Source organism: Emys orbicularis, chromosome 19, assembly GCF_028017835.1.
Source record: "Emys orbicularis isolate rEmyOrb1 chromosome 19, rEmyOrb1.hap1, whole genome shotgun sequence".
NCBI lineage: Eukaryota > Metazoa > Chordata > Testudines > Emydidae > Emys > Emys orbicularis.
Window position 1 is genome coordinate 20758730 of NC_088701.1, and position 27860 is coordinate 20786589.

General features: G+C 48.9%; 1 protein-coding gene across 1 annotated transcript; it reads left to right on the top strand.

The window, feature by feature from the left end:
* Window positions 1-249: 249 nt before the first annotated feature.
* Window positions 250-27299, top strand: BIN2 (bridging integrator 2). The gene is made up of 13 exons (XM_065419510.1): window positions 250-357; window positions 6322-6402; window positions 6918-6972; window positions 8117-8211; window positions 11812-11907; window positions 12285-12392; window positions 12918-13003; window positions 16423-16498; window positions 18254-18336; window positions 19673-20711; window positions 22171-22248; window positions 24167-24262; window positions 26897-27299. The coding sequence occupies exons 1-13, from the start codon at window positions 280-282 to the stop codon at window positions 27005-27007; spliced, it is 2082 nt and encodes a 693-aa protein (XP_065275582.1). The 5' UTR covers window positions 250-279; the 3' UTR covers window positions 27008-27299.
* Window positions 27300-27860: the final 561 nt, after the last annotated feature.

Consider the following 27860-nt stretch of genomic DNA (forward strand, 5'->3'; position numbering starts at 1 on the left):
CATGTCTTCTGTGGGTTACTTATTTTGCAGGATGTTTAACCCTTTCTAGCCAAGTGTCCCACCCACCCAGATCCAACCAACCGAACATACAGAACCTTCCTCGGGCAGAGCAGACAGTGGCTGCTTAGCATTCAGCGATGGAAATTAAACACTCCCTGATCTGATTTTAAGCGGATGCTGAGCATGGTGGCAGCTGACGGTCTGTTTACTTCCTCCCCCAGAAAACTTTAAAACCACAAGTTCATACTGAAAACAGAAATTGCACCGTGAGCACCAGCCATGGCAGATGGTAAGACAGGAGGAGCCGGGCAGTTTGCAAAGCAGGTCCAAAAGCGATTTAGCCGAGCCCAAGAGAAGGTACGCTTCGTTCATTTGTTACTGCTTTGTGCCTTTGCAAGGAAAGCTCAGACTGTAGCCTCCCCTTTCAGTTGTCCAGCTTCTTAGGGAGCTGAGAAATCATGCTATGCAACTGAGTGAGTGGGAGGCGTGTTCTGAGCACTACGCTGTGTGTGTCTAATTTCCAGTGCTTTTGCAATCATTACGGTATTTATAATTCAACGGTATTATGAAATGTGCTGAGACGGCTGCTTTGATGATAGCAAGGGTGATGTCCTGCGCCCAGTGAGCTTGACTCTGTTGACTGGAGCTCTTCTTAACAAAAATAATAATAATAATAATTAATAATAGAGTATTAACCTTGTATCTCTACCTGGCTTAACTTCCATGGAGTGCTACCTACAGTTACTACAGGGGGGCTTGATTCGATCTACCTCCAAAGGTCTCTGAGGAGTTGAGTTGCATTGTTACCCTCCAAACTTTCCCAAAAAACATCACCTTGTCACCCAAAGTGTGTCTGCCATGGATGGTGCAGGCAACCGCTACTGGGCATCAAGTACTGAGTGGTTGAGGGCAGTTCCTTTGGAAGGAGAGCAAGCCCCGAACAGGGCGGAGGGCTGGCAAGTGGAGTTAACTCCAGAAATGCTAGCACGAGCCAACCGCCTAAACTCTCTTTTTATGAACTGTATCCGGAAGAGATGGGGGCTGGGCTCAGGAAGTGGGTAGAAATGGAGCTGGCCTCTGCTGGTTCCTCTAGCCTTGGTATTTCTTCCTTTGTAAGTGCAGCATCTCTGAAAGTATAGGATTTTTGCCTGTTTCACTCTGGCATAGGATGTAGCCACGCTGTCCAAGTCAGGACAGACCAGCACCATATCTCCCTTTGACCAAAGCACAGAAATCCTTAGCTGAATCTTTCACCTCCGTGTCACTGGTGTTGACTCTCCCCCTTAGGGTGAGTGACATTTGATGGCTGGTGGTGGCCTGTGTGGAAATCAGTTAGGGGTGATCTCCAGCTGGTTTCCAATGGACAACTGTCTTCTAAGAAGTTTCTATGGTGCTCAGCGTTCTGGGGCTTTGACCTGTTAAAGGCCTCTCTAGGTACTACAGCAGTAGAAATGATGGCTTAACCCTGATTAGCTACCTTGAGCCTCATCCTATCAATCCTCTCATGTGAGCAGCCCTAACTGGCCTCCATCTTTCTATAGTATCTGAGTCTCATTGAATGGGGCCTACTGGTCACATAATAGGTTTTTCCCAGCTGGTAGTCTCAGTAGGGAGCAAAGATTGCATGGACCTTGGATGAATTATCCTTCCATTCCAATGGCATGTCTACACTGCAATCAGAGGTGTTAATAGGCAGCAGGTTTAAAACAAACAAAAGGAAGTATTTCTTCACACAACACACAGTCAACCTGTGGAACTCCTTGCCAAAGGATGTGGGGAAGGCCAAGACTATAACAGGGTTCAAAAAAGAACTAGATAAGTTCATGGAGGATAGGTCCATCAATGGCTATTAGCCAGGATGGGCAGGGATGGTGTCCTTAGCCTTTGTTTGCCAGAAGCTGGAAATGGGTGACAGGGGATGGATCACTTGATGATTACCTGTTCTGTTCATTCCCTCTGGGGCACCTGGCATTGGCCACTGTCGGAAGACAGGATACTGGGCTAGATGGACCTTGATCTGACCTAGTCTGGCCGTTTTTATGTTCACCGCAGCACATGTAGACATACCCGAGCTAGCTTTGCTCTAGCTAATTCAGGTACCAATAGCAATGAAGCCAGGGGGTTGGACTAGATACCTCCTGAGGTTCCTTCCAACCCTGATATTCTATGAGTCTAAGGCACCACAGGTTGTATGAGTCCACCCAGGATCCTGGGTACATAACTTGGGCAACTAGCCCTAACCCATGCTACTGTGGCTTCATTGCTGTTGGTACCCAAGTTAGCTAGATCAAAGTTAACTGACATGTGCTGCAGTGACATCTCTGATTGCAGTGTCAATATATCCAAAGTAAGAATAGAGGTAGGGTGGGGAAGCTTGTCCATGCTGTACTTGTTCTCTGAGATAACTGTCAATCTGCAAGCAGTTTCTAGTGCTAAATTTGCATGCAGGCGCACACAGGCATCTGGAGCACCATCTGCCAAGTTATTCTGGGGAAGCGCAGTTTCAGATTTTACTGTCCTGTAAATCGCCTTGCCAGCTGGATACCATAGAATACCAGGGTTGGAAGGGACCTCAGGAGGTCATCTAGTCCAACCCCCTGCTCAAAGCAGGACCAATCCCCAGACAGATTTTTGCCCCAAATCGCCCCCTCAAGGATTGAACTCACAACCCTGGGTTTAGCAGGCCTTGAAGCTGTACAGCCTCCTGGCTAGGAAAACTTGTCCCCACCTTTCATGGCTGTTTGCAAGTTTGGGTCGTTGTCGGCCTGAGCTGCTGTTCGTCAGCTACACCCACGTAGCGTTGGCTCTACCCCTCCAGAATTCAGATGTGTGAAAATGCAGAAAGGCGTTTGCTCTTGTTTGACCACAAACACAGGCAAGAAACTTTTAAGCGCGCTAGAAAGTGGTGGTGTGCTTAACTATGAGAACGTGGATTTTCATTTGGCATCTAGGAGAAGAGAGAGGAAGTGGTTTGGAAAAGCCTTTGGAGACTAAATTATTGTGTATTGTCTCTTCTTAGGTTCCCTTGAAGTAGATTCCCTGCTCTACCGCTCTGACACAGAATTCCTGGGTGGCTTTTGACGAGCCCCTTATTCTCTCTGTGTCTTTAATTCCCCATCAGCAAAATGGGGATGCTAGCACTGTTCCTAGAGGTGCTGAGGATAAAGACATTAAAAATTTTGAGGCGCTCAGATCATGGGGGGCCACATATGCATCGTAGATTGTTGAATTATTTCTGTGCTCATTGGATGGAGCCCTCTTCTCTTGTAGATATTTCATGTAGTTCAATAACCTGGGTAGAATTTCTACACATTGCCCAAAACATCCGGGGCCAGCTACCCTCTGAATAATATGTGCAGATCCTGCTGAAAGGAACTGTCTAGATGTGGTCCCTTCACAGCTTTCCTGGGAAACCCTCTCTTCCTGGTGAGACGCTAGGTACCTACCTGGGGAACAAATCTTTGATAATGGGCTCTTCGGTCTAGCAGAGAAAGGTACAACATGATCCAATGGGCAGAAGGTGACACTAAATGAAGTCAGGCCGGAAATAAGACATACATTTTTAACCGTGAAGATAATTAACCATTAGAAAGATTAACCAAGGGTTATGGTGGATTATCCATCACTGGCAATTTTTCAATCAAGACTGGATGTTTTTTGTAAAAGAGATGCTTCCAAAGGAATTATTTTGGGGCAGTTCTCGCATAAGTTGTACTTTATCCAGGAGGTCCGACTAGATGATCACAATGGTCCCTTCTGGCCTTACAATTTAGGAAACACACAGACCTCTGATTCTCAAAGAAACCAACTTCTGCAGGCCAGCTTCCTCCCATGTTCTGTATTTCAAGCTCCTCACCATTTGGGTTTAATCTCCCAGAACTTCACTCTTCATCCAATTGAAGCTATTTGATTGGGGGGGATCTTTTTCAAGAGGAGGAGGATTTTGTGAGTAATGATGGGAAACTCCAGAGGAGAGAAAAGAGAAGCTCGGAGGTGCAGATGTTCTCTCGGAGGCTGGACATGTCACTGACCGGCACATGTTGGAGTGGGGAGAAGTTAGCTGACCTGGACTCCAGATGGGCTGCTTCCGCTTTATAGAGTACAGTGTGACTAGTTATTTCAGTTCTTCATAATGTTACCAAACATGTAGTCTCGTGAAGCATCAGACAACACCGGGCTCAAAATTATTTAAAGAGAAAACTGAGCCCACAGAAGTGGCAGCCGGTGCTGGATATTCTGCTCTGGCTTGGCCTCAAGTCATGAAAACATCTGTTTTAACTAAGCCAGGGGTTGGCAACCTCTGGCACGCGGCTCGCGAGGGTAAGCACCATGTCAGGCCGGGACGGTTTGTTTACCTGCCACATCCGCAGGTTCGGCCGATCGCGGCTCCCACTGGCCGCAGTTCGCTGCTCCAGGCCAATGAGGGCGGCGGGAAGCGGCGCAGGCTGAGGGATCTGCTGGCCACGGCTTCCCACCGCCCCCATTGGCCTGGAGCAGCGAACCACAGCCAGTGAGAGCCACGATCGGCCAAACCTGTGGACGCGGCAGGTAAACAAACCGTCCCGGCCCGCCAGGGTGCTTACCCTGGTGAGCTGCATGCCAGAGGTTGCCAACCCCTGAACTAAGCACTTACGCATGTGCGTAAGTCCCTATTTCTGAACGTGGAGGCCTGTGTGCAGAGCTTACCCAAGTGCAGTATGCGTTCGGCTGAACCCCTGAATGGGTTGTCACCGGGCGCAGAGTGCCACGCTGGAATGGACGTGTGTTACACACTTCCTTCTGAGCCCCAAGCCAGCTCAAATCCCCCTACAGGCCTCCACTATGTCATGCACCTGGGTGGGTTGTCAGTAGCAGGGATCAGACTTGGGACCTCCGGATCTAAGAATATGAGCTAGCCAAGGCTGCAGCAAACCTCGTCAATCTCTATGTATGGCCCAGTCACCACTAGGGGGCGCACTGGGCCTGGGTTTCATTGTTTGGAGTGTCGTTGATGCAAACGGAGGAAAGTGGGGATTTTGAAATTCCACCACATGTCATCTTGCGTGGGTGGCTCAGACTGCAACAAGTTTAAGCTTTTGCCAAACAGAAACTTGTTTTGATTCAAAGATGAACTTACATTGAGCTTTTAAATCTGCATCCTCTGTGAAATTCATTTGGAAAATAATTACACAAGATGAGGATTCAGAATAGGTAGCAGGATCTATTCAGGAAACGCTGGGTCAAATTCTCTGCCCTGTGTTGTGCAAGAGATCAGCCTAGATCATCCCAATGGTCAGGGCCGGCTCTGGCTTTTTTGCCGCCCCAAGCGCAAAAAAAAAAAAAAAAACCGTGCAGGGCGGCTGGAGCGGCGAAGCAAAAAAAAACCCAGGGTGCAAAATTTCAGTGCCACTTACTTAGCGGCTCGCGGCTGCCTCCCCCAGCCGTGCTGGCGAGCCTCTGGGCGGGCGGCGGCTGCACTCTGGCTAGCGGGACTCCCTGCGCTGCAGACATGCCCCGGGCAGCAGAGTGCACGCCCTGGCTAGCGAGGAGGAGGGGGAGGGAGCGGAGGGGAGAGAGAGAAGGGGGGCGGTCAGGGCTTCCTTCAGCCGGGGCGCTCGCCACTCGGCCCCTCCCACCGCGCCGCCTGCCGGGAGGGCTCCACGCCGCTCCCGCCTGCAGGTGAATTGAAGGTCGGCGGGGAGGGAAGGACGCGGGCTGCCGGGCTTGCTGCAGGCCTGGCACTGGCTGGGGCAGACGGAGCGCGCAGCCCGCTCCCAGCAGGGTGCTCCCCTCCTCTGCACCGCCGCCCCCTACAGGGCAGCCGGAGCGGCGAACCAAAGAAAAAAAAGGGCGGCCGTGCCACCCTAGGATTGGACGGAATGCCGCCCCTTAGAATCTGCCGCCCCAAGCACGAACTTGCTGGGCTGGTGCCTGGAGCCGGCCCTGCCAATGGTCCTTTCTGCCCTTAATCTATAAACCTAGGTGCAGAATGGAAAATTACTAATAGTCGCATGTTCCAGTTGAAAGGAGAATAATTTTCAAATTATTAATGCTATTAGTAGCACTTAGATGCCTCAGCTGATATCAGGGCCCCTTTGTGCCCTGTGCTGCACATGGAATGAGAGATTACAAGGAAATAACTTTCAAATGACTAGTAATTGTTGTTAATTACAGTAGTGGCTAGATTCTCCATCTGAGATCATGGCCCCATTGTACGAGGTGCTGCACATGCTCATCCTTAGAGATTAAAATGGGAACTTCATAGCACCCCATATAGTTTATTAAGAATTTTTACCAGGGAGATTTTTTTTTTTTAAACTTGGTGTCTTTTTCTACCCCCAGGTTTTGCAGAAACTGGGCAAGACGGTAGAAACCAAAGATGAGCAGTTCGAGCAAAGCGCTTACGATTTCCAGCAGCAACAGGTTGGGTCTGACTGAAGGGAGACGAGATCCTGAAAGGCATAGGGACCGAGGGTGGGGGAGGGGTCTTCTAAAATATGGGAGGGGCAGGGACATGGGGGGGGGGTTCATCTGAGATATGTGGGGCCGGGGGGAGGGTCGCTGAACATCTGGAGGGAGGGGGATTCTCCTGAAATGTGAAGGAAGGAGCGGCGGTGGGGTATCTCCCATATAGCAGAAGGGGAGTAGATCAGGAACTAGGGGGAGAGGGTGTCTGATGAGATATTGGAGAGTGGAAGTGGGGCAGGGAGGGGTGAGAGAGAGGCTGGTTTTCTTTCAAAGTCACGCTCTGGTGTAACCAGCCACTGCTTGAACTCCAGCAGGGCAGATTTCTTTGAGTCCACTCGTACACTTTGCTCCATTCACCTTCCCCTCTGTGGCCGATGCGGTGAATTCTGCCTCTCGCTGTTTGTAGTAGAAGTGCAGGGTAGAACTCCAGCTGCTGACATGCACCCTGCCTGTTGCTCTTTGCTTTTCAGATTGAAGGCCACAAACTCTACAAGGACCTTAAGGCTTTCCTCAGTGCTGTGAAAGGTATGAAGCCCCAGTTCCTTCTTCAAACTTACCTTTTGCTGCGTGGCTCCCTGCCACATCGCTGCTGACACACCATGGGGCCAACCCCAAGCCTTGAAAAAAATCATGAGAATTTTAAAAAAAAATGGAGGTTCTTTTTATTTGGCTTCTGAATCTCTCGAGTCATGCTTTGATCACATTTTCAAGCCTTTCTCTGCAACCATGAGGTCTAGGAACATTTTTTTTTTTCAATGAAAGCGGAGATTTTCACCTAACCACATGACTCCAGGAGCTGGGGCTTTAGGGAAAATATCAAATAACTCAAGACTTGAGATAAAATTGCGGGATTGGCAACACTAGGTGCCTCGTTTGTTTTAGAGCGAGAGGTATGATGCTTTTTAGCATTCCAAACCAGGTCTGGGAGCCAGGCACCACCATGTTCTAATCCCACCTTTTACACTAGCTCCCTCTGTGGCCTTGAACAGTTGCTTTGCTTCACTGGCCCTGTCTGTAAAATGGGTATCTATCTAAGTTTTTATATGGCCCCATCAGTGTAGTTTCTGAACGTTTCACAGTCCTTAATGGGCTTTATCTTTCCAGTTCCCCTATGAGGTAGAGCAGTGTTATCCTCTCCATTTTACAAATGGGAAACTGAGGCACAGAGCGACTAAGTGTCTTGCGTGAGCTGGGTGTAGAACTTAGGTCTCCTGAGTCCCAATTCCACTACCAGACCACCCTTCCTACCTGTATTTGCCATACCTCCCAGTGTTGGAAGGCTACAGTCTTAGGGCTGAAATTTTCAAAGCCTTCCTAGGGGATTTAGACACACGTCCCATTCATTTCAGTGGGGAACTGTGCATGTCAATTTCCTGGGAGGCTTAGAAAAGAAATCACTCCTGGATCCAGTCAGACAGCTTTCCCCTTATCCCAAACTTGCTTGCTTACCACGTTCACCTTGGGTTTTATTCTCTTGGGTGCCTGACTTTTGTTAATGTTATGGTCTTTTATTCCTACGGGATGTGTGTACACCTGGGGGTGAAGGTTTCACAGGGAGATGCCAATGGTAGCTCTAAACCTTAATGATGCAGCCAGGAAGATGGCTTAAGGGGTGCTAATGACTCTGGGATGGTAGCAGTTTTGCCACATGCCGGGTTGTCTCTTCCAGTGATGCACGAAAGTTCCAAGAAAGTGGCGGAAACCCTGCACGAAATTTACAATGTGGAATGGGATGGACATGGGGACTTGAAAGCCATTGCGGAGGTAAGAGATGGGATGAAATCTTCCCTTGGGCAAGAAACACTAGCTAGAAAAATCTTCATTCACTGAAGAGTGGAGTAATAAGACAGCTCGTCCAGTTAGGGCACTAGTCTGTATTTTGGAAGAACCAGGTTCAAGTCCTTGATCTGCCACAGACTTCCTGTGTGACCCTGAGCAAGTCACTTAACCTCTTTTGTGCCTCAGTTACCTATCTATCCCCATCTTTGCTGTTGAGAGGACCTGGCTTTCCAGAATGATACAGTTCCTATTGTTCAGGGCCGGCTCCAGGCACCAGCCCACCAAGCTGGTGCTTGGGGCGGCACCTGGAGGGGGGCGGCGCGGCGCTCCGGCCCGAGAGCGGAGCCCCGGCGGGGCTCGCCGCCCTCCCCCCGGCGCAGCCTCTGGCCACCGGGGAAAGCGGAGCCCCGGCGGGGCTCGCCGCCCTCCCCCCGGCGCAGCCTGTGGCCGCCGGGGAGAGCGGAGCCCCGGCGGGGCTCGCCGCCCTCCCCCCGGCGCAGCCTGTGGCCGCCGGGGAGAGCGGAGCCCCGGCGGGGCTCGCCGCCCTCCCCCCGGCGCAGCCTGTGGCCGCCGGGGAGAGCGGAGCCCCGGCGGGGCTCGCCGCCCTCCCCCCCGGCGCAGCCTGTGGCCGCCGGGGAGAGCGGAGCCCCGGCGGGGCTCGCCGCCCTCCCCCCGGCGCAGCCTGTGGCCGCCGGGGAGAGCGGAGCCCCGGCGGGGCTCGCCGCCCTCCCCCCGGCGCAGCCTGTGGCCGCCGGGGAGAGCGGAGCCCCGGCGGGGCTCGCCGCCCTCCCCCCGGCGCAGCCTGTGGCCGCCGGGGAGAGCGGAGCCCCGGCGGGGCTCGCCGCCCTCCCCCCGGCGCAGCCTGTGGCCGCCGGGGAGAGCGGAGCCCCAGCCGGGCTCGCTGCCCTCCCCCCGGCGCTCTGGCCGCCGGGGCTCGCCGCCCTCCCCTCCCGGGGGGGGGGGGGGGCGGCAGTGGGAGGCTTTTTTGCCTGGGGCGGCAAAAAAGCCAGAGCCGGCCCTGCTGTTGTTCCTTTATTCTGTTGAGTTGGAGCTTAAGTCTGTCCACTTTTGCCTTAGCTTCTAGTTCCTGAAATCAAATGTATGCCATTCTTTGTTCATGTTCAAAACATTAGTGTTCTCTTTCAGCAGCTTCTCCTTCCATATCAGCTATTTTTTTGCTCTAGTTCAAGTACTAGCTGCTGGTTTCTCGACGTAAGCGTTTTCGCTGGGTCTGCTTCCTTATCACTGACAATTAACAGCTTTCTCAGTTCCTGCTCTGGGGTCTTTCTTAAAAGACAACCCCCTCTGTGAGCACAATTCTTCCCGGCTTTTTCTGTCAGGGTCTTGATCATGGGTCACTCACTGTAACTGATTTTTAATCCTTAAACTCTCCAATATCCAAATAAAATTTTGACCAGCGTGTGGGTCTGATCCCAAAACCCTTAACCTGTGGTAATGTGCATCCAAGCACGACAATGCCACTGTGACCGGGATCTTAGTGGGGAGCCAGCTGTGGTCACTCCAATTAGGGTGAACTGCAAAAAATGGGGTAGACACTCCCCAAAAAGCTGGTGGATATTCCAATACTTAGATTTACCAAACCAGAATAAAGCAGCTTCTTTATTACCTTACTACCCTTATTACCGTCCAGGCCTCTAGCCAAGTACCCTCGTCAAATATGATGAAAATTTCTGTAAATTTTATTTCATCATATAAAAGAAAAGGTTCTACCCATCCCAAAGGATCGGACACATCACCTCCCAGGTTAATTAATGTTTCAGATCTTACCCAAATACACGCTACAGCCAATTCTTATTAACTAAACTAAAATTTATTAAAAAAACAAGAGAGAGAGAATATGGTTAAAAGATCAATATACAGACAGACATGAGCTCAATTCATTGAGGTGCAGATTCATAGCAGAGATGGTGAGCTTCGTAGTTGCAAAGAGTTCCTTGAGAATTCAGTGCATAGGTTATAGTCCAAGGTCCAAATCTCACATTCAGGGCGTACCAGCATAACTGGGACCTCGGTCTTGCGACTCAAACTTCCCCTATGAAGTCGAAGCAGATCTGAGATGACAGAATCCGGACCCAAGGGTCTTTTATACAATTTCATGTCTTTTGACAAGTTGGAGTTCCTTAAGGAACAAAAGGTAATTAGGATGACTTTGAAGGAGGTCCATCACTGGTACTTAGCTATACAAATTAACATAAGGCCATTTGCTTGTTCCGCCACCATTCACAGTACATTTCAAAGAGAGATGAATACTGAGATGTCCCATGTTTACAATTCATTTACATGACAGGATGTTCTTTTGACCTCTGAATTATCAGAATACAGCATAGACAGGGACTGTTGATAACACTGTCCACCCTACTCATGCATATGTAAATACACAAAAATTATCTCCCTACATGTCTTCTGTGGGTTACTTATTTTGCAGGATGTTTAACCCTTTCTAGCCATGCGTCACAGGGGATAATAGCTCTGCTCTACCTCCCAGGTGGGTTGTGAGGGGAAAAAAATACATCAAAGAGCTTGAGATGCTCAAATGGACCATATAAGTACCTAAGGTGTATAGAAAAGGAATAATAGGCAACTTTCACTTTGTTCTGGACTTTCCCTAAGGTAGCCACATGTGGATGGAGGCGTGGATGATGATTTATATTACAGCAGCCCCTCAAAGCCAGACTCAGAGTGAGCCTTGTTGTGGTAGGAGCTGGCTAGACTGGCGGTGGGTATTACAGATAAGTGGTTAGAGAGACAAGATGGGCGAGGCGATACCTTTTATTGGACCCACTTCTGTTGGTGAGAGAGACACATTTCCAAGCTGATGCAGAGCAGAAGGGAAAAAGCCTCTTTTTCTTCAGCTCTGTGTCAGCTCAGAAGCTCCCCTCTCTCACCAACAGAAGTGGGTCCAATAAAAGATATCCCCTTGCCTACCTTGTGTCTCTCTCATATCCTGGGAGCAGCACGGCTACCCCAACGCTGCGTGAGACCAGGGGCTGTCCTTTTCAAAGCCAACTCAGAGGCTTAACATGAATGGAAGCTTTGTGCCTGGAGTCTCCAAATCCACCTGGAAGGTCTCACCAAGTTTTTGACTTCTATGGGGTTTACTGACTAATTGAAAACACAAATGCACACACAGACCCAAGCACCTGCGTATCATTTGGAAGGATAATTATCTGGTGTGTTTATTTTATAATGAAGCCTTCAGTGATCCACTGACTCGAAAGACGAGCCTGAAGCATTAATTGTATCTAGTCATTGTACTTATAAGCACCCATCACTATAGTACCTGAGCCGTCTTTAAAGTATTTATCCTCACGACGCCTCCGTGAGGTAGGCAGCCGCCATTCATCGCACGTGTAAAACTGAAGCACAGGGATGCTAAGTGACTTGCCCAAGGTCACGCAGCCTGTGGCAAACAAGGGGACTGAACCTGGATCTCTCAAATCCCAGCCAAGCCCCCCAACCGCTGAACCATCCTGACCCGGACCAGTCTAGGGAACGAAGTGCGGAGGTGAGAGGAGTCTAGGGACACAGCAGCCCTTCAAATGTCCCACGTGTGTTTATTTCCAGAGCAATGACCTCCTGTGGGAAGACTATGAGGAAAAACTAGCTGACCAGGCGGTGAGAACCATGGAGAACTACATGGCTCAATTTGGTGAAATTAAGGTACCGTCAAGTCTAACCGTAGGTTGTATTTTCAGAAAGTCGCACCCCGACCCCACTACAAAATAAAGTAGGAGGCTTTGCATTCACAGTAAGCAGCACAGGATGGGCCCTGGGCAGCAATGTAAACAGATACTGCACAACTTACTGAGTACACAGCACAGTGGTGGGGACAATGCACCGTGTGCTAGGCACAAGCTACCTTGGTCATGAGGTGTCCCAGGCGTTCAAGGGACAGTATGACTGGGTGAGGTGTACAACACCCTTGAGCAGGGCTGTGGATAGATTCGAAGGTACAGAACAGTAGGGTATCGCTCACTGTGCTAAGGGCCTTCTCCTCCTGAACTAACTCACCTTCCATGCATTTGGCTTCTGACCAGGAGCGAATTGCTAAACGGGGGCGGAAGCTGGTGGATTACGACAGCGCCAGGCATCACCTGGAGGCACTGCAGAATGCCAAGAAGAAGGATGAAGCTAAGATTGCAAAGGTAAAGGCTGCCCATGCAGAGTAGAACCTAGGAGCCGCTCCCATGTAACTCAGAGCTTCAGCTCCATCCGGCCCTGATCAGTCCTGGCTTTTAGTTGGGCCTCACCCTGGCCTACGATACACATCTAATGGACACGATTTTGCACCTGCACCTATCTGCAGCGCAAATAATTCTGCCTGCAATGACCCCTGTGGAGAAGGTTCATTAAGTGACTTGCTCGTGTCATTCCACGTGCAACTATTTGTGCCCATGGTTTTTGTGCCTTCAATGCTGAATACTGGGGTGAGTCCCAGATAAGCATCTCAAGGGGCCTTAAAGCAGCAGGGCTGTTGCCAGTCTCTGAGACAGGATTGGCTCTAGCTGCCCAAGGCACTTCCAATTACCTAGCGTATCTGGAGCTCCTGTGTGCAAAGATTCTTGTAGCGCCGAGTTCGGATCTCACCTCGACAGCTCAGCTCGTCTGTTTTGCTACTGCCTCCTGTATGTTGCTGTGTCTGAAGACTGCTGTCCCCTTCCGTCACGCAGGCTGAAGAGGAATTCTACAAAGCTCAGGCTGTGTTTGAGGATCTTAACAAAGAACTTCGAGAGGAGCTCCCAGTTCTTTATAACAGGTAACGTCCCATCCCTGCCTGCTAAACCAGCCGGAAAATCACCCTGCGTTAAAGAGCAGCATAAAAAGGGCAAGTTAAATCTAGGAGAACTTGCATGTAATCAGGAGGATTTGGGGGAGCCAAAATGTTCATTTCCATGGCACAACAGAGAGCGTCTCATTCTTAATTCACAAGCAAAATTCAGCCTGCCGCCGCCCTGCGCTATGGCAGAGACAGGTCATAGCAGGGGTGCTGAATGGCAGAGAAACCTACCTGGGGAATGAGCTCCTTTATCCCACTGGTATATTTCCCTGATCGGCAATAGGGTTTAGTGTTCACATCTAGACTGGAGGAAAGTATGAGTACATCTTTGACCTGTATACTAAACGCCTTCAATTCCGAGGTTCTTGCTGGGAATTAAGAAAAACAGAGTAACTTGTCTACCAAAAAAAAAAAAAATTAATCTGATATGAGTTAAAATCCGGAGTTCTTGTGGGTCCTTGTCACCCTTCTAGCTTCTAACCCCCAGCTTCTCAAATCTTACATATTAAAACCACATCCTCTCTCCCCTCCCCACCCCACAGATAGCTGAATTGGGTGGAAGGTGTTGGTCACAGGTCGGGCTGCTGCCTGTTTTGGAGACAGGGTGGGTGGGGGAGACTAGATGAAGCAATTCCACAGCCAAGGCTAGTTATCGTCTTGTCAAGCCATGCAACAATGTGATACTCAATCCAATTCAACAAATCTATAGCACGCAAGCAAATATCTCCTCTTGCTTTACCAAATAATTGTGTCCTAAGGAAAGACACTGGCCAAAATGTCGCGCTCTGAAGTTAGACGCTGAACTCTGCGTTAAGACACCTAAAATTAAGTGTTCCAAAACAGGAACCCAAAATTCACAGCCAAATTTGGAAAACGTGCCCTTAACCTCACCTTCCTTTGCAGGGCCGGCTTTAAGCCGATTCGGCCGATTCCCCGGAATGGGGCCCCGCGCCTAAGAGGGGCCCCGCAACGTCCAGGGCTGCCGGCGGAGGGGAAAAAAAAAAAAAAAAGCCGCGTCCTGCTTCTCCCCCCTCCCTCCAGCGCTTGTGCCGCCATACAGCTGATCAGCGCAAGCCTGGGAGGGAGGGATGAGGAGGAGGAATGAGGCGTGCTTGGGGAAGAGGCGGGGCCAGGGCGGGGCTTTGGGGAGGGATCCAATGGGGACAATGAGGGGGCGGGGCCAGGGCGGGGATTTGGGGAGGGATCCAATGGGGCAGTGAGGGGGCGGGGCCAGGGCGGGGATTTGGGGAGGGATCCAATGGGGCAGGGAGGGGGTGGAGTTGGGGCGGGAGGTGCGGGGCAATTCGCGTCTCGGCGTGGGGCCCCGCACCTGCTAAAGCCGGCCCTGTTCCTTTGTCCCGCTGTTGTGGGAATAATACACAGAGCGCTCTCCCGAGAAAGTGCTTTGAGAGCTGTGACTGAAAAGTTCCGATGATTGATGACCAAAAGATGGCAGTAGAGGTTCACAAATGAGAATGTGGCCGATGTCCTGTGTAATAATACAATGAATTACATTTGTATGTTTAGTATCAGGGGGTAGCCGTGTTAGTCTGTATCTGCAAAAACAACAAGGAGTCTGGTGGAACCTTAAAGACTAACAGATAGTTAGTCTGTTAGTCTTTAAGGTGCCACCAGACTCCTTGTTGTATTTGTATGTTTCTTTGTTTGAAAGGGCGACAATAAAAGGCTACGCAAACTGGAGCGAAACTATATGATCTATCAGTTCGCAAGGGCTGCTGTGCGTGCCCCCTGTCATCCTGCAGTGTCTTTTTGATACCCAACTCCCTGCCGTACCCATGGCTTTTAGAAATTATATTAATTCACTGACACGTTTTACTCATTTTAATTTGTAAGCAGTTTGTATTGGAATAGAACCAGGCCAAGAGCAGTAGTTAATGCTAGTTTCTATCATGGTCTTACAGTTAAGATTCTGCCCTAGGTCTCAGACACTAGATCTCCGTATAGGTTCTTATATTGTGCTCAGATGTTACAATGATGAGCACTGTATAAGAACCTATATAGAATAGAAATCCCAGTAGACTGGAGAATGACCATTCCATTTCGTAACAACTTTCAAGGGTTCGAAGTTTAGGTTTTGCTCCACATTGGAACAAAAATAAAACCTTTCAAAGGTTTTTGTGACCATGGAATTGGGTTGAAATGTCCATTTTGGATCCAAAAAAAGTCAGGTTCTGTCTCTCTTCTCCCCTGCTTCAGAAAGTCCATTCTGGACCTGAGCAGCCATTCCGTCAAAGGCCAGTCGAAATAATGCGTTTTCGCAAAAATGTTTCGACTGCAACAAAAAAAAATATATTTTTTTTAAGTTTTCCAGCCAGGTTCTATTCCTGGCTCTGCCACAGATTTCCTGTATGCACTTGGGTTAATCACTTAACTGCTCTGTGCCTCAGTTTCCCTACCTGCAAAAGGGGGAGTATGATGTCTGTGATCTATATTCTTAGATTGGGGGTCATCCCCATACTATGTGATTGCTTCACAAATGTACCCGCACACCATCCCTGTCAGGGAAATATTGTATTTCCCATTTTACAGATGGAGAACTGAGCACAGTAGAACAGTTACTTGCAGTGTTGGTGAAGTCATGCCAGTCCCAGCACATTCAAGAGACAAGGTGGGGGAGATAAAAGTGGACCAGTCAGATGTGCCACTCTCACAGTGGACCAGTCAGATGTGCCACTTTACTTCTGCCTACCAGCCAGTTCCACTGGCAGCATGTGGTAGCTTTTGCATCAGTGCTTTGCTCAATTTGCCAGTTCTCCAGCTCGATTCGTTAAGTCACACGGAGAACATACCCAGCTCATGGAGCACCAAGACAGCTGGGAAAGCAAAGCAGGTATACTCGAGGGGTTAATGTAATGGACAGGGAATCAGGACTCCTGTTCTCTATTCATAGCTCTGCCATATACCCACAAGACCATTCATCTCTCTGTACCCCAGTTACCCCATCTATAAAATGGCTACAGTAAACCTGAAGCTTCATAGTGCTCTCGGTGTAAAGTGATGTGAAAACTCACACAAAAAGGATCGACAGCTGTGCAGAGTGATTAGCATTACTAGTCCTAGATTTAAAAGCCAGAAGGGATCATTCTGACATCAGGTCTGACCTCCTGCATACCCCAGGCCAAGGAACCTCGCCCAGTAACTTCTGCATTAGCTCAAACAGAAGTTAGGGTCTTAAAGCATCTCTTTTTAAAAAGACAGACAGTCTTGATCTCTAGACTTCAAGTTATGGAGACTCCATCACCGCCTAAGGGTAAATTGTTCCGATCATCCATTACCCAATTGTTATTCCAACCTGTTCTTTTCATTTCTTCACCTTCTGTTCCTTTCATTGCATGGCATGACTCAATTTGCATTTTTGTTTGTTTATTTCTGAACAGCCGCATTGCTTGCTACGTGACCATCTTCCAGAATATTTCCAATTTAAGAGACATCTTCTATAAGGAGATGAGTAAGGTGAGAGACTGGCCCTTAAAATAAGAACCTGTTAAATGACACACAGAAGATGTGTTTTCCTAGTAATGGGGTCTCAGTTGCTTTAAAAACTGTTCCTTTGAGCGTTAACAATAATCGCCCTCTGCTGCCACCTAGAGGACAGTTAGGAAGGTAAAAAAATAATCTGCGGGTTCTGTAGTCACCCACCTCTGGTCCTAGTTGTATTTTCCCTCCTCCCGCCAGTGCCGACAAGAGGAGGGGAAGCCGATACAAATTACTGGGGCCCGGCGGTCCGGAAGGAGGCCTGGCTTCCCCGGCCCTGTTTAGCCGGTCCGCCCTTGCTGGGGGGCCCGAAAAAAAATTTTCACTGGGGGCCAAACCTGCTCTCGGCGGCCCTGCCTCCCGCCATGACTGGAAAGGTCTTAACAGGCCACTTCAACTTGTATGGTTCCTTGAAATATGTGTTAACAGCTTCTGCTAAACAATCTGCTCCATCTTGTATTTAGCTGTGACACTCTGAGTACCTTTCCCAGATCTGAAGAAGAGCTCTGTGGAAGCTCAAAAGCCTGTCTCTCTCACCAACAGAAGTTGTTCCAATACAAGAGATTTCCCTCACTGGCCTTGTCAGTTTATCCAAGGAATTTGTGTTCCATCTAAATGTTGCTCTCTTGTTTGTCGGACGATCTGTGTTAACCAGACTTGTCACTAACATTTCCCAGTGCTGTCAGAAGAGCCTTGTGAACGGGGTTTTCATAGATAAAGTCATAGATTTTTTAAAGGGACTCTTAGATCGTCAGTGCTTCTCAACCTTTCCAGACTCCTGTCCCCCTTTCAGGAGTCTGATTTGTCTTGCGTACTTGTGTTTGACTAAAGCACCTCAGAAAGGCGTCCTATCTTGATCTGAAGACCTCAAGATACCACTTCCCTCAGTAGTTTCTTGCAACGGTTCGATCACCCTCACCGTTAAAAAAATTTCTGCCTGATTTACAATTTTAAATTGTCTGGCTTTAACGTCCAATCATTGGTTCTTGTTATGACCTGGTTAAAGGGAAGATTTGGAGAATGTGGGGGGCGGGAAATGCAGCCCCAAATGAAGGGAAGGGAGAAACAGAGGGCTCCTCATGGGCGGTGGGTGAACCCCGGGCTCGGGGAGGCTAGCCCCCAGCCTGACCTGCCCCTCCTGCCTGAGGCCCCACCTCTCCCTCCCCCCCCCCCGCCCCAGCCCACCCGAGTGCCCCCAGTCCCGGACCACCAGAAGGGCAGGCGGGTGGTGCCGCCCTCCAGCCCCGGAGCATCGGGTGCGTGGGTGGGCAGGTGGCACAGCCCCCCCACCCTGAAGTGCAGCAGTGGGAAGGAGGGAGTCTGAGGGCAGAGCATGGGCGGGGCCATGCAGGGCTGTTTGGGGAGGCTCAGCTTCCCCCAGCCTTTGATACCCGCTGCCCATGGGGCTCTTCCAGAAGCAACTTCCTGTCTTGAGTCGTTTAGATCAGTGTTTCTCAACGACCGGTCCGTGGCAGTCTCCTTGCCGGTCCCTGAGATTTCCCTGACACAGTTTAGGAAGGCAGCAAGCCAGTCCCTGGTATCAAAAAGGTTGAGAAACACTGGTCTAGATAGTCCATGTTATAGTGGTTCAGACAGGGGGTGAGCAGAAGTCCATGCTCGCAGGGCTGTGAAGAGAAACCATCTGAACTAATTCTCCCTGATACAAGAAGAGAAAGCTGTGAAGTATCATCTCATTGTAGGTTCTGATGTTTGCTTCTCTCCCGTTGTTTTCAGCTGAACCACGACTTGTACGAGGTGATGAGCAAACTGGAAAAGCAGCACTCCAACAAGGTCTTTATCATTAAAGGGGTGTCAAGGTAAATGGCTTTCCAGTTCTCATGGGAGATGAGGTCTAGAGGGATGCTAAATCTCAAACACGGGGAGCGCTGGGCACCATGTTAGATCAGGAACATTTTCAAAAGTACCTAAAGTGAGTCAAGCTCCTACTTCCCATTGACTTTCGATGGAACTTAAGCTTCTCTAAGGTGTCACTAATGCGTCTATGCTGCCTCTCTGCCGACCCATCAACAGCGAATTAAATGCTACGCCTCTTGCAGAGGTGGAGTAATTAAGTCGATGTTACAGGAGTGTTGAGTTGGCAGAAGGGACCTGGTAGCATAGACGCATATATTATTAGGTCGACATAAGGTGGCTTCCATCGGCCTAAATTTGTAGGGTAGACCAGGCCTTAGGAGCTATGGAGAATGTTTTCCTATGCCTTCAAGCCAGGATTCTCTGAGGTTTCCTGTTTCTTTAAATGAATATAAATAAAACGCAGTAAATCACAAAATAATGATGTGAATGTCAAGCTGGAACAAAGACTCTGACCAAGATTTTCAGATCGGACTATTGATTGTGGGAGCTGCCTCAACCCTCAGAAGTCTGGGCTGAGGTTCCTTAATGGGGCCTGATTTTCAAACTCTGCTGAGTGCCTGGTCTCTGAAAATCAGAGCCCATAAATGCGTCTCAAATGTTGGCACCTCGGAATCATTAGTCGCTTTTTTTTTTAAATCTTCACCTCTGTCTCTGGAGCAGCCTCCTCAGAACCCCTGGCTAAGATACCCCTGGGTGGAACTCCTGGCCGGACGTACTTTGGTCAACGTGTGTGTTTTTGATACTGGATTTTTATAGCGTTATCGCTGGGAAGTGAAGAGAAATCTAACTGGGTATAGTCATTGCCCTCCTGGGGAGGCTGGATTTTAAATACTCCGAGACTCACTGAGGCAATCTCACACATTTCAGCCAACATAACCCACTGGTTAAGGTGTGGTTTAGACCTCACACCCCTACCCTGGGCCTGACCCAGAGAGAATAAGTATGCTGCAGTTCAAAGCTAGGGGATCGTCCTTTAGTGCATCCTAGAGGCTCATGTTTTAGCTGTGGAAATCCCTGGTGAAGGCCAAGCTGACGGTCACTACACAGGGATTAGTTAAAGACGTCTGGGGATCTAGGAAACGTGCATTTTGGTTGTTGCAGTCTGTCTGTTTGGAGCCTACGGCCCAGTCGTACTCTTGCTGGGGTTATATGCATTGGGGGGGGGTGTTAATGTAGGGTGCAGCGTCCTGGAGTAGGTGCAAAGTACTTAGATAGGTAACCTGTGTCACAGGTTATGAACGGCCTATGCAAGTAAAAGCGATGTCTTCTTTAATGCAGTAACAGGCGCTCGCTGGTCATCTCCTCCCCGGTGAGTCGTCCTCCTGTCGTTTTCACATCACTGGAAAATGCTGCAGATGGGACCCCTGCGCTGCCTCCTGACAATTCAATGTGTCACAAGAGAGAATCTGTTTCTTCGGCAGCAGAGGGGGAGGCCGCATCCTCTGGTGGCAGCGAAATCCAGGATGAGCGGCCGGTGTCTCCTGCTGCTGTTTTGACACCCGACAAAAGAGAGTCCATGTCAGCAGCAGACGTGGAGTCCGTGTCCTCTGGTGCCAGTGAAATCCAGGATGAGACGCCTACCTCTCCTGCTGTTCCGACGCATGACAAGAGAGAATCCCTGTCAGCAGCAGAGGTGGAGGCAGAGTCTTCCAGTGCCAATGAACTCCAGGATGAAAATCAAACTGGGACTCTGGAGCAACCCAGCAGAGCTACAGAGAGGTCGTACCGGGGAGTTGAAGATGTTGCAGCAGCTACGGCTGCGGAGATTCTATCTGCCGCTATAGCTGAGGCTGTGTACAAAGCCAAAACGTCTCCGCCACCCTCTGATGGTGCATCAGCCCAAACCCAGACTCCAGAAAGCCTTGAGGACGACGCTAGCGAACTGCAGGGGGGAAATGAATGCTGTGTACTCCAGGCGAGCCATGAAATCCCATCTCTGCAAGCACCCCCTTCACCTGACTTGAGAGAGGAGATGGAGCCATCAGGAGATACCCAACCCCCAGCTCCCCAGCAAGAATCAAGTCAGCCAGGAAACGGGATGCCCCTCGGTGAGGTTTTAGTTTGCCCTGAAAATGCCACGTACCCTCCTGACAAAGATTCTACCCCTCCCACCCCAGTCCACGAAGTCCATCAAGACCCAGCCAGCACCAGTGGCTCCAGTCCACCCGAAGCAGAGGAACGGGCCAATGGCCAGAAGCAGCCGCAGCCAGAGACGGAGCAGACCATTTGCCAGCCAAGCAGGGAGGCCGAAGAGGACCGGGACAGCGAGGGGAGCATGGAAGAACTAAACGTTTCCCCAACGGTGACTGAAACGCAGGTAAGAGACAACAGAACGAATGTGGGACAAGGGTTTGGCTGCTGACCAGTGGCCTGAAGCAAAGTCATTGCGGGTATCTGCTGTAACATGGGAGTAATGAGCAAGCGGGTGCATTGAGGAGATGAAAGGGAGGCTACTGGAGAAGCCGGGCGTGAGGTGCTAGGACCCAGAGAGGAGACCCGTTTGAATTGTACTTGTCCTTGCTAGAAATGTTACTGACAACCAGGGCCTGTATCAGGACAGTCACCTGGGTCTGTTGCCTACACGATCCTTTGCAGCTGAAAAGCAATTTGCTCATGGCAAAATATATTGCAAGTTTCCCAGCTTCCCAGCTTCCCTGTTCAGCTTGCAGGGCAATGCGGGGAGGAGAGCAGTTCCCAGCAGCAAGGAATTGGGTCACTCCATGATGTGGTTTGCTTTTTTTACTGGGGATGAATAGGAAAGTATTTGCTGAATAAGACTAGTTTCCTCCTCCTTTTGTTCCAAACCCAGTTGTGTTTGGATAGTCATTTCTCACACAACGATATGTTCCTTATGGCTCCCTTATATGTCTCCAGCCCTCCCAAATGGGACATTTTCCCCACACCCAGAAGTGCTCACAAATGCCCTGAAGATCAACGTGTATTTTTAGCCTCTCCCTCACCCATCCATTTCCCAGGCTCTTGTTGCACGGTAAGGCTGGGATTTTCATAAAATGTAAGGGATTTAGGCACCCAACTGCTGCTGAATTATAATGGGGTTTGTGCATCTCTTGTCCCGAAACCACAGCAAAAGGCGTTTCCAGTCAGCACGTGTTTAAAAACGAGCACGCTCACTTGGCCTGGTCGTGCTCCTTGTCATCAGCCGTGAAAAAGAGAGAGCCTATTTGGGAGGAAACAAACTGCATCCAATCGCTGTCATTGTACAGCACCTAGCGCAGTGGGGTTCTGGTCCGTGACTGGGGCTCCTAGACGCAATTGCAGTACGAGTGATAGGATGAAGATAAAGCAAAGTTTAACCCAGTTTGTGGCTTTCCCCGTGAGGAGCAAATGATCCGTGCTGTGTGCAAAGCTCCTCCGATCTGCACCTGTGAATCTCTTCTTGATAGGAGCTGACTGAGGAGTGGAAATGTTGAAGGGTCAACTTGTCCTAGCCTGACACGCGATTGTTAGTGCTTCACTCTGGGTGTAGTCTCAGTTTCTCCAGAGGGCTGCTGGCCATGTAAGAGTAGCAGCATCTGGATCTAAAACAGAAGATCTGGGAATACACTGAAGAAAGCAGGGACTCCGAAAGACCGGATTAGTTCTGGTTCCCAACTATAGCTCCTACATCGTATTTTCTAAAAACTATTTTGCAAAATTGCTTTCTGTTTTGTCTGTGACGCCACCAGCAGCCCAAGAGGGCCAGCCAAAGGGATAGTTCTGTGCATGGGCAAAGAAGCTAGAGTAACCGGACCCATAAAATGTCTTTCTGATTTCAGATCATGTTTGGCTTCACCCCAGATGGTGAAACAGGCGGCAGCAGCAGTCATGAGCTGCCTGTGGACTTCCTCTTCAAGGTAAGAATGCAACTAAGGGGGGATATGATAGAGGTCTATAAAATCATGACTGGTGTGGAGAACATAAATAAGGAAGTGTTATTTACTCCTTCTCATAACTAGGGTGACCAGATAGCAACTGTGAAAAAAACGGGACGGGGGTGGCAGGTAATAGGCGCCTATATAAGAAAAAGTCCCCAAAAATAGGACTGTCCCTTTAAAAACGGGACATCTGGTCACCCTACACATAACACAAGAACCAGGGGTCACCAAATTAAATTAATAGGCAGCAGGTTTAAAATAAACAAAAGGAAGTATTTCTTCACACAACAGTCAACCTGTGGAACTCCTTGCCAGAGGATGTTGTGAAGGTCAAGACTCTAAAAGGGTTCAAAAAAGAACTAGGTAAGTTCATGAAGGATCAGTCCATCAATGGCGTCCCTAGCCTAGTCCCAGAAGCTGGGAATGGGCGACCGGGGATGGATCACTTGATGATTCCCTGTTCTGTTCATTCCCTGTGGGGCACCTGGCCTTGGCCACAGTCGGAAGACAGGATACTGGGCTAGGTGGACCATTGGTCTGACCCAGTCTGGCCGTTCTTATAGTTAAGAAACACCAACTACCTGCTGTAACATAAGGCTGAGCAGAGCTGGTCTAGTGGCTAGGACACAGGCCTGGGAGTCGGGAGACCAGGATTCTGTTCATTGACCTGATGTGTGACCTTGAGCAAGTTGCTTCTTGCCTCTGTTTCCCCTCCCATCCTTTGTCTTATTTATTTAGACCGTAAGTTCTTCATGGACCATTTCATCCTATGGGTTTGTACAGCACCTAGCACACTGGGGTCCTAATCCCAGTTGGGGCCTCTAAGTGCTAGTCTAATATGAATTCCCAATAATGACACAGCTGGGGTTGATTCAAAGGCTGACCTTCAGCAAAAGAATTGTGTGTTTCGCTGGTGCCAGGGGGCTTGTTGACACTACACCGGCTGTACCAGCAGTGCCTCCTAGTGGAGACACTGCTTATACCAGCAAGAGGAGTTCTTTTCCCAGTATAGTTAAACCGCAACAACATAAGCTATACCAGCAAAAGGACTCTTTTTTTCTGGTATAGCTGCATGTACATAGGGGGTTTTGCCGGCATACCTCTGTCAGTCAAGGGTGTGTTTTTTTCACGCCTCTGACTGACAGAACCATGTTGATGAAACTCTGTAGTGTAGTCCTGGCCTCTGTCAATATTATTCATTACTGTTATTAATCATGCACATTACGGTAGTGCCTAGGGAACCAGCCGAGACTGGGGCCCCTTTGTGGGAAGTGCTGTACAAACACAAAATAGTGTCTGCCAGGAAGAGCTGATAATTATAGACAGTGCAGATGACAGATAGGGGAAAGCGACACCACACACAAGCAGAGTGAACAATGTGAGAGCAATCAGCTGTGTGATGTAATCAGCAGCTTGCGGGAGGGGGGATTGTTGCCCTCCTCAGATGTCACCAGCAGCAGCCCTTTGCATTCACATTTTAGGGACACACAAATTTCGGATTTGCAGGCAGGATAATCCCAGGGGAATCCACGTTCTCTTGCCTGCCTGCCTGCTCCATCGCTACTTAAAAAAAAAAAAATAGGTTCCAAGGGCCAAATTCTGCGGTCAGATGCATATTTTTTTTGGCGTCCGTGCCCTAAATAATGGATAGCAGCAGTTCCTAGCAGTATTCCCAGTCTGGGTGTATGTGCTGCTCCCTAGGGTGTCATCTGAAAGGGACCTGCTAATTAAGCAATCACACATGGTATGGAATGTGGCTATCAAAAGACAATTGCACCATTCTGACACAATGTATGTATCCAAATTCCACCATGTACCATCTCATCCTGCTGGTGGGGAAAGGGTCAGTGATTCCAAGGAAAGTAACTTCTCACTAATCCCATCTTTCACATTCCAGGCTCAAGCAATCCAGACTCACACGTCAGATGATGAAAATCATCTGCAGTTCAGGGAAGGGGAGATAATTCTGGTGGTATCCAACTCTCAGGGCCAGGTAACACCGAGCCACCATCTCTCATTCCAGAGCGGGGAGGCGGTTCGTGGGATTTCTGGCACTTCCAAAATTTGGGTGAAAAATTGATAAAAACCAAATAATGGCTTTTGTAAAGCCCGGGAAACTTTCGGTAAAAATCGGTAAAAACTGAAAACAAAGGGCCTGACTATTCCATAAAGGGGGATGGGATGTCTTGGCAATTTCCTGTTGCTGCATACTATGTATGTGGGACCTGACATGATCCTGTTGCAATCTCTTCTCTCAGTATGTAAGGGCTTGTCTACGTGGGAAAGCTTCACAGTCTAACTTTAAATTGTATCCGTTTAAAAAAGACAATTTAACTGGTGCAAAAGGCGGCATGCCGATGCTCTTATTTTGGTTTGTTTAAACCTCTTTCTAATTGACTAAAGCCAGATCTACCCTAAAAACTTTTGCTAGCATAGCAATGTCAGTCGGAGGTGTGATTTGTGACCAATACAGCCAGCAAAAGCCCTTAGTGTAGCTACAGTTATACCGGCAAAACTGCACTTTTCTCTCACTGGGGCGGGGGCCCACTGGAATAAGTTACACTAGTGAAACCATAGTTTTGCTGGTATAAGCTGCGTCCACTTTAGGAGCGCTTTGCCAGTCTAATATATTGGTACACCTATAGCAGCAAAGCCATTGAGCTAAACAGAAGTAAACCACTCTTAAACTGGATTAAGGGTTTAGGTACACACACACACAAGATGTACTGCTTTAACTATACTGGTATAATTAAAGCAATACGACTCTCATTAGGGTGGGTGCAGGTATACCACACAGGAAGGGCAGGGCCAGCTCCAGGGTTTTTGCCGCCCCAAGCGTCAGGGAAAATTTAAAAAAAAAAGGCGCAATCGACGGCAGCTCCACCGCGCCACTTTCTTCTTCGGCGGCAATTCGGCGGCAGGTCCTTCCCTCGGAGAGGGACCGAGGGGCTTGCCGCCGAAGAGCCCGACATGCCGCCCCTTCCCCTTGGCCGCCCCAAGCACCTGCTTGCTGGGCTGGTACATGGAGCTGGCCCTGAGGAAGGGGAATAAACCATATTGTATACCTATAAGCCCACACTAGGGGTTGTACTGGTAGAATTTTGAGTAAAAAAAGAAAAATCACACCTCTAACAGACATCATTATACTAGTAAAAGAACTGGGTAGACCAAGTCTAAACGTGTCTGTGCAGTGTTAGCGCCGGTTTAAATTCACACCTTCAGTTATACAAGTGCAACTTTCCCATGAGCACAAGGCCTAATAAAATGCAGGCACAGTGCCTGCAGCAGCATGCATCTGTTTATCATTCCTCTTAGGTAGACCTTCAGTCAATCATTAACTGATCTCCCAGTTCCTTCCTCCTCTTGCTAATCTATTTCCTTGGTGCTGATAAGTCACTTCCTGTTGGTGACGAGATTTAAAGGCAGATTGGTAGAGCAGGCTGGAAATGTTCTGATGAAACGTTTTTTTCCATCAGAAAACGCCGGTTCACAGAAACCAATTTTTCCACGGGAAAGGGTTGGTTTTGACAAATCTGATTAGAAAATTTTTGGAGGAAAAAACTTTCAAATTGTTGAAATGGCCCATTTCAATGTTTTCTAAATTAAGTTTTGTTTTCTGGTTCAAAATAATTTTTCAGTTTGAAATTTTAGTTAGCTGTTACTAAAAGCTTTTTTTTTTTTAAGTCGAAATCTAAATGAAACATTTTAATGAACTCGATGGAAAATGAACAGGAGTACTTGTGGCACCTTAGAGACTAACAAATTTATTAGAGCATAAGCTTTCGTGGGCTACAACCCACTTCTTCGGATGCATATAGAGTGAAACATATATTGAGGAGATATATATACACACATACAGAGAGCATGTGTGTATATATATCTCCTCAATATATGTTTCACTCTATATGCATCCGAAGAAGTGGGTTGTAGCCCACGAAAGCTTATGCTCTAATAAATTTGTTAGTCTCTAAGGTGCCACAAGTACTCCTGTTCTTTTTGCGGATACAGACTAACACGGCTACTACTCTGAAACTTGATGGAAAATAAATTTTGGACTATCAGGTTGCAAAAATTTTTGAGCTTTTGACTTTTCAGCCTGATTTGAGACAGGAAAAAAGTTCAAAACCTCAAACTCACAGGATAGGAAAACCATTTCCCACTCAGCTCATCAATTGGTTCCTTCATCTGCACATTTGAATCTGTGTACTGTCTCTGTGATGAAGATGCTGTCGCAAGAGGGTAAAACTAAAGAGAAGTGCAGTATTAAAGCTGGATTTTTCAGAGCTGTCTAATAGATTCAGAAACCCCAGTTAGAATTAACGGGAACTGGGTTTCCACACATCCTAGGTCACTTTAAAGCAAAGAACTCCTCTTTGAATCATTAAATGGAAAAGACTGGATAGGTTCCACCCAGTCCATCTCTTTGGACCCAATGCAGGATTATTCTGTACTGCTGCATCTAATCTAGTTTTAAATGTCCCAAGCCATGGCTCCACCCTGTAACTTTTGGGAAACTTTCACAGTCCCACAGATCTCACTGTCAGGAACATTTTCCTGCTACTCAGCCTTAGAAATTCCTTTCCACTCTTCCTCCTGGTCCTGACCCAGGTTTGTATTTTCTCCCCAGGAAGAAGGATTTCTGACCGGCTTCAAGGAGAGCGACTGGAAGGTGAACCGGGATCTCTTACAGAAGAGAGCTTTCCCCCAAGAGCTTATCAGACCCATCTCCTCCGAATGAGCCCAGCGCATCAAAGCGGCTGGGGCGGAGTGGGAGGGAAACAGGATCTATTTATGTCTCTCTGAAAGCAGTAACGTTGCAGTTGTAACCAGAGAGAGCTTTGCCGCGTCCATCTGATTCAGAATGTCAAACTGCAACGGGGCATGTGGGGACGGGAGAGAAAACCCGTCTCTCAAAACAAAATGAATGTAAGTGGGAATGAATGGAGCTGGCATAGGAACAAGCTTCAGGTTGATGATTCCACAGTACCTGCTGCACGCCCCTTAGAAAAAGCACAGAAACCTGAATCTCCCCCCGCCGTAAATATCAGGGAATTTGCTGTCCCTAATTGTTTGGCAAAACAAATAGTGAAGCACTGGTTGAACACACTGCAGCATAGCTGGGGGTGTTTTATCCTTATGCTTCAAAACCCCGGCATTTATGCTCAGTGAAGGCCAGGTTCCAGAGAGCACGTGGTTAGCTTTAAGCACTTGAGTAATCCCAATGGAAATGTCTGCAGCCACTCGTGTGCTTAGCTTTAAGCATGGGCTTCCATTCTTTGGTGAATCAGGGCCTTAATCCCTTAGCAGCCCCATGAGACCCTCCATCCAGCTCCTTCCTGTAAACCAGGTGAGCCCCTGGAAAGGCCCATCTGCCTTGGGGATGCTTTTCAGGTGGGGGGCTTGCTCTGACCACTCGGGTTCAGAATCTGAAGGGGCGGGAGTTGTTGTGTGACTCTGCTGGTCATGGGCAGCGCATGGCAGAGGCTGGGGAAGGCTGTGCCTTCCCAAACAGCCTGGCGTGGCCCCACCCATGCTCCTCCCTGGACCCTGAAGCCCTGCTTGCCCCCAGGATCCTCCTCTTCAGGGAAGCA

Coding starts and splice junctions, on each gene's coding strand:
- BIN2 (XM_065419510.1), top strand. CDS start 280: ATGGCAGATGGTAAGACAGGAGGAGCCGGGCAGTTTGCAAAGCAGGTC. Junction 16,499..18,253: donor TCTATAAGGAGATGAGTAAG/GTGAGAGACTGG, acceptor CGTTGTTTTCAG/CTGAACCACGACTTGTACGA. Junction 22,249..24,166: donor CTGTGGACTTCCTCTTCAAG/GTAAGAATGCAA, acceptor TTCACATTCCAG/GCTCAAGCAATCCAGACTCA.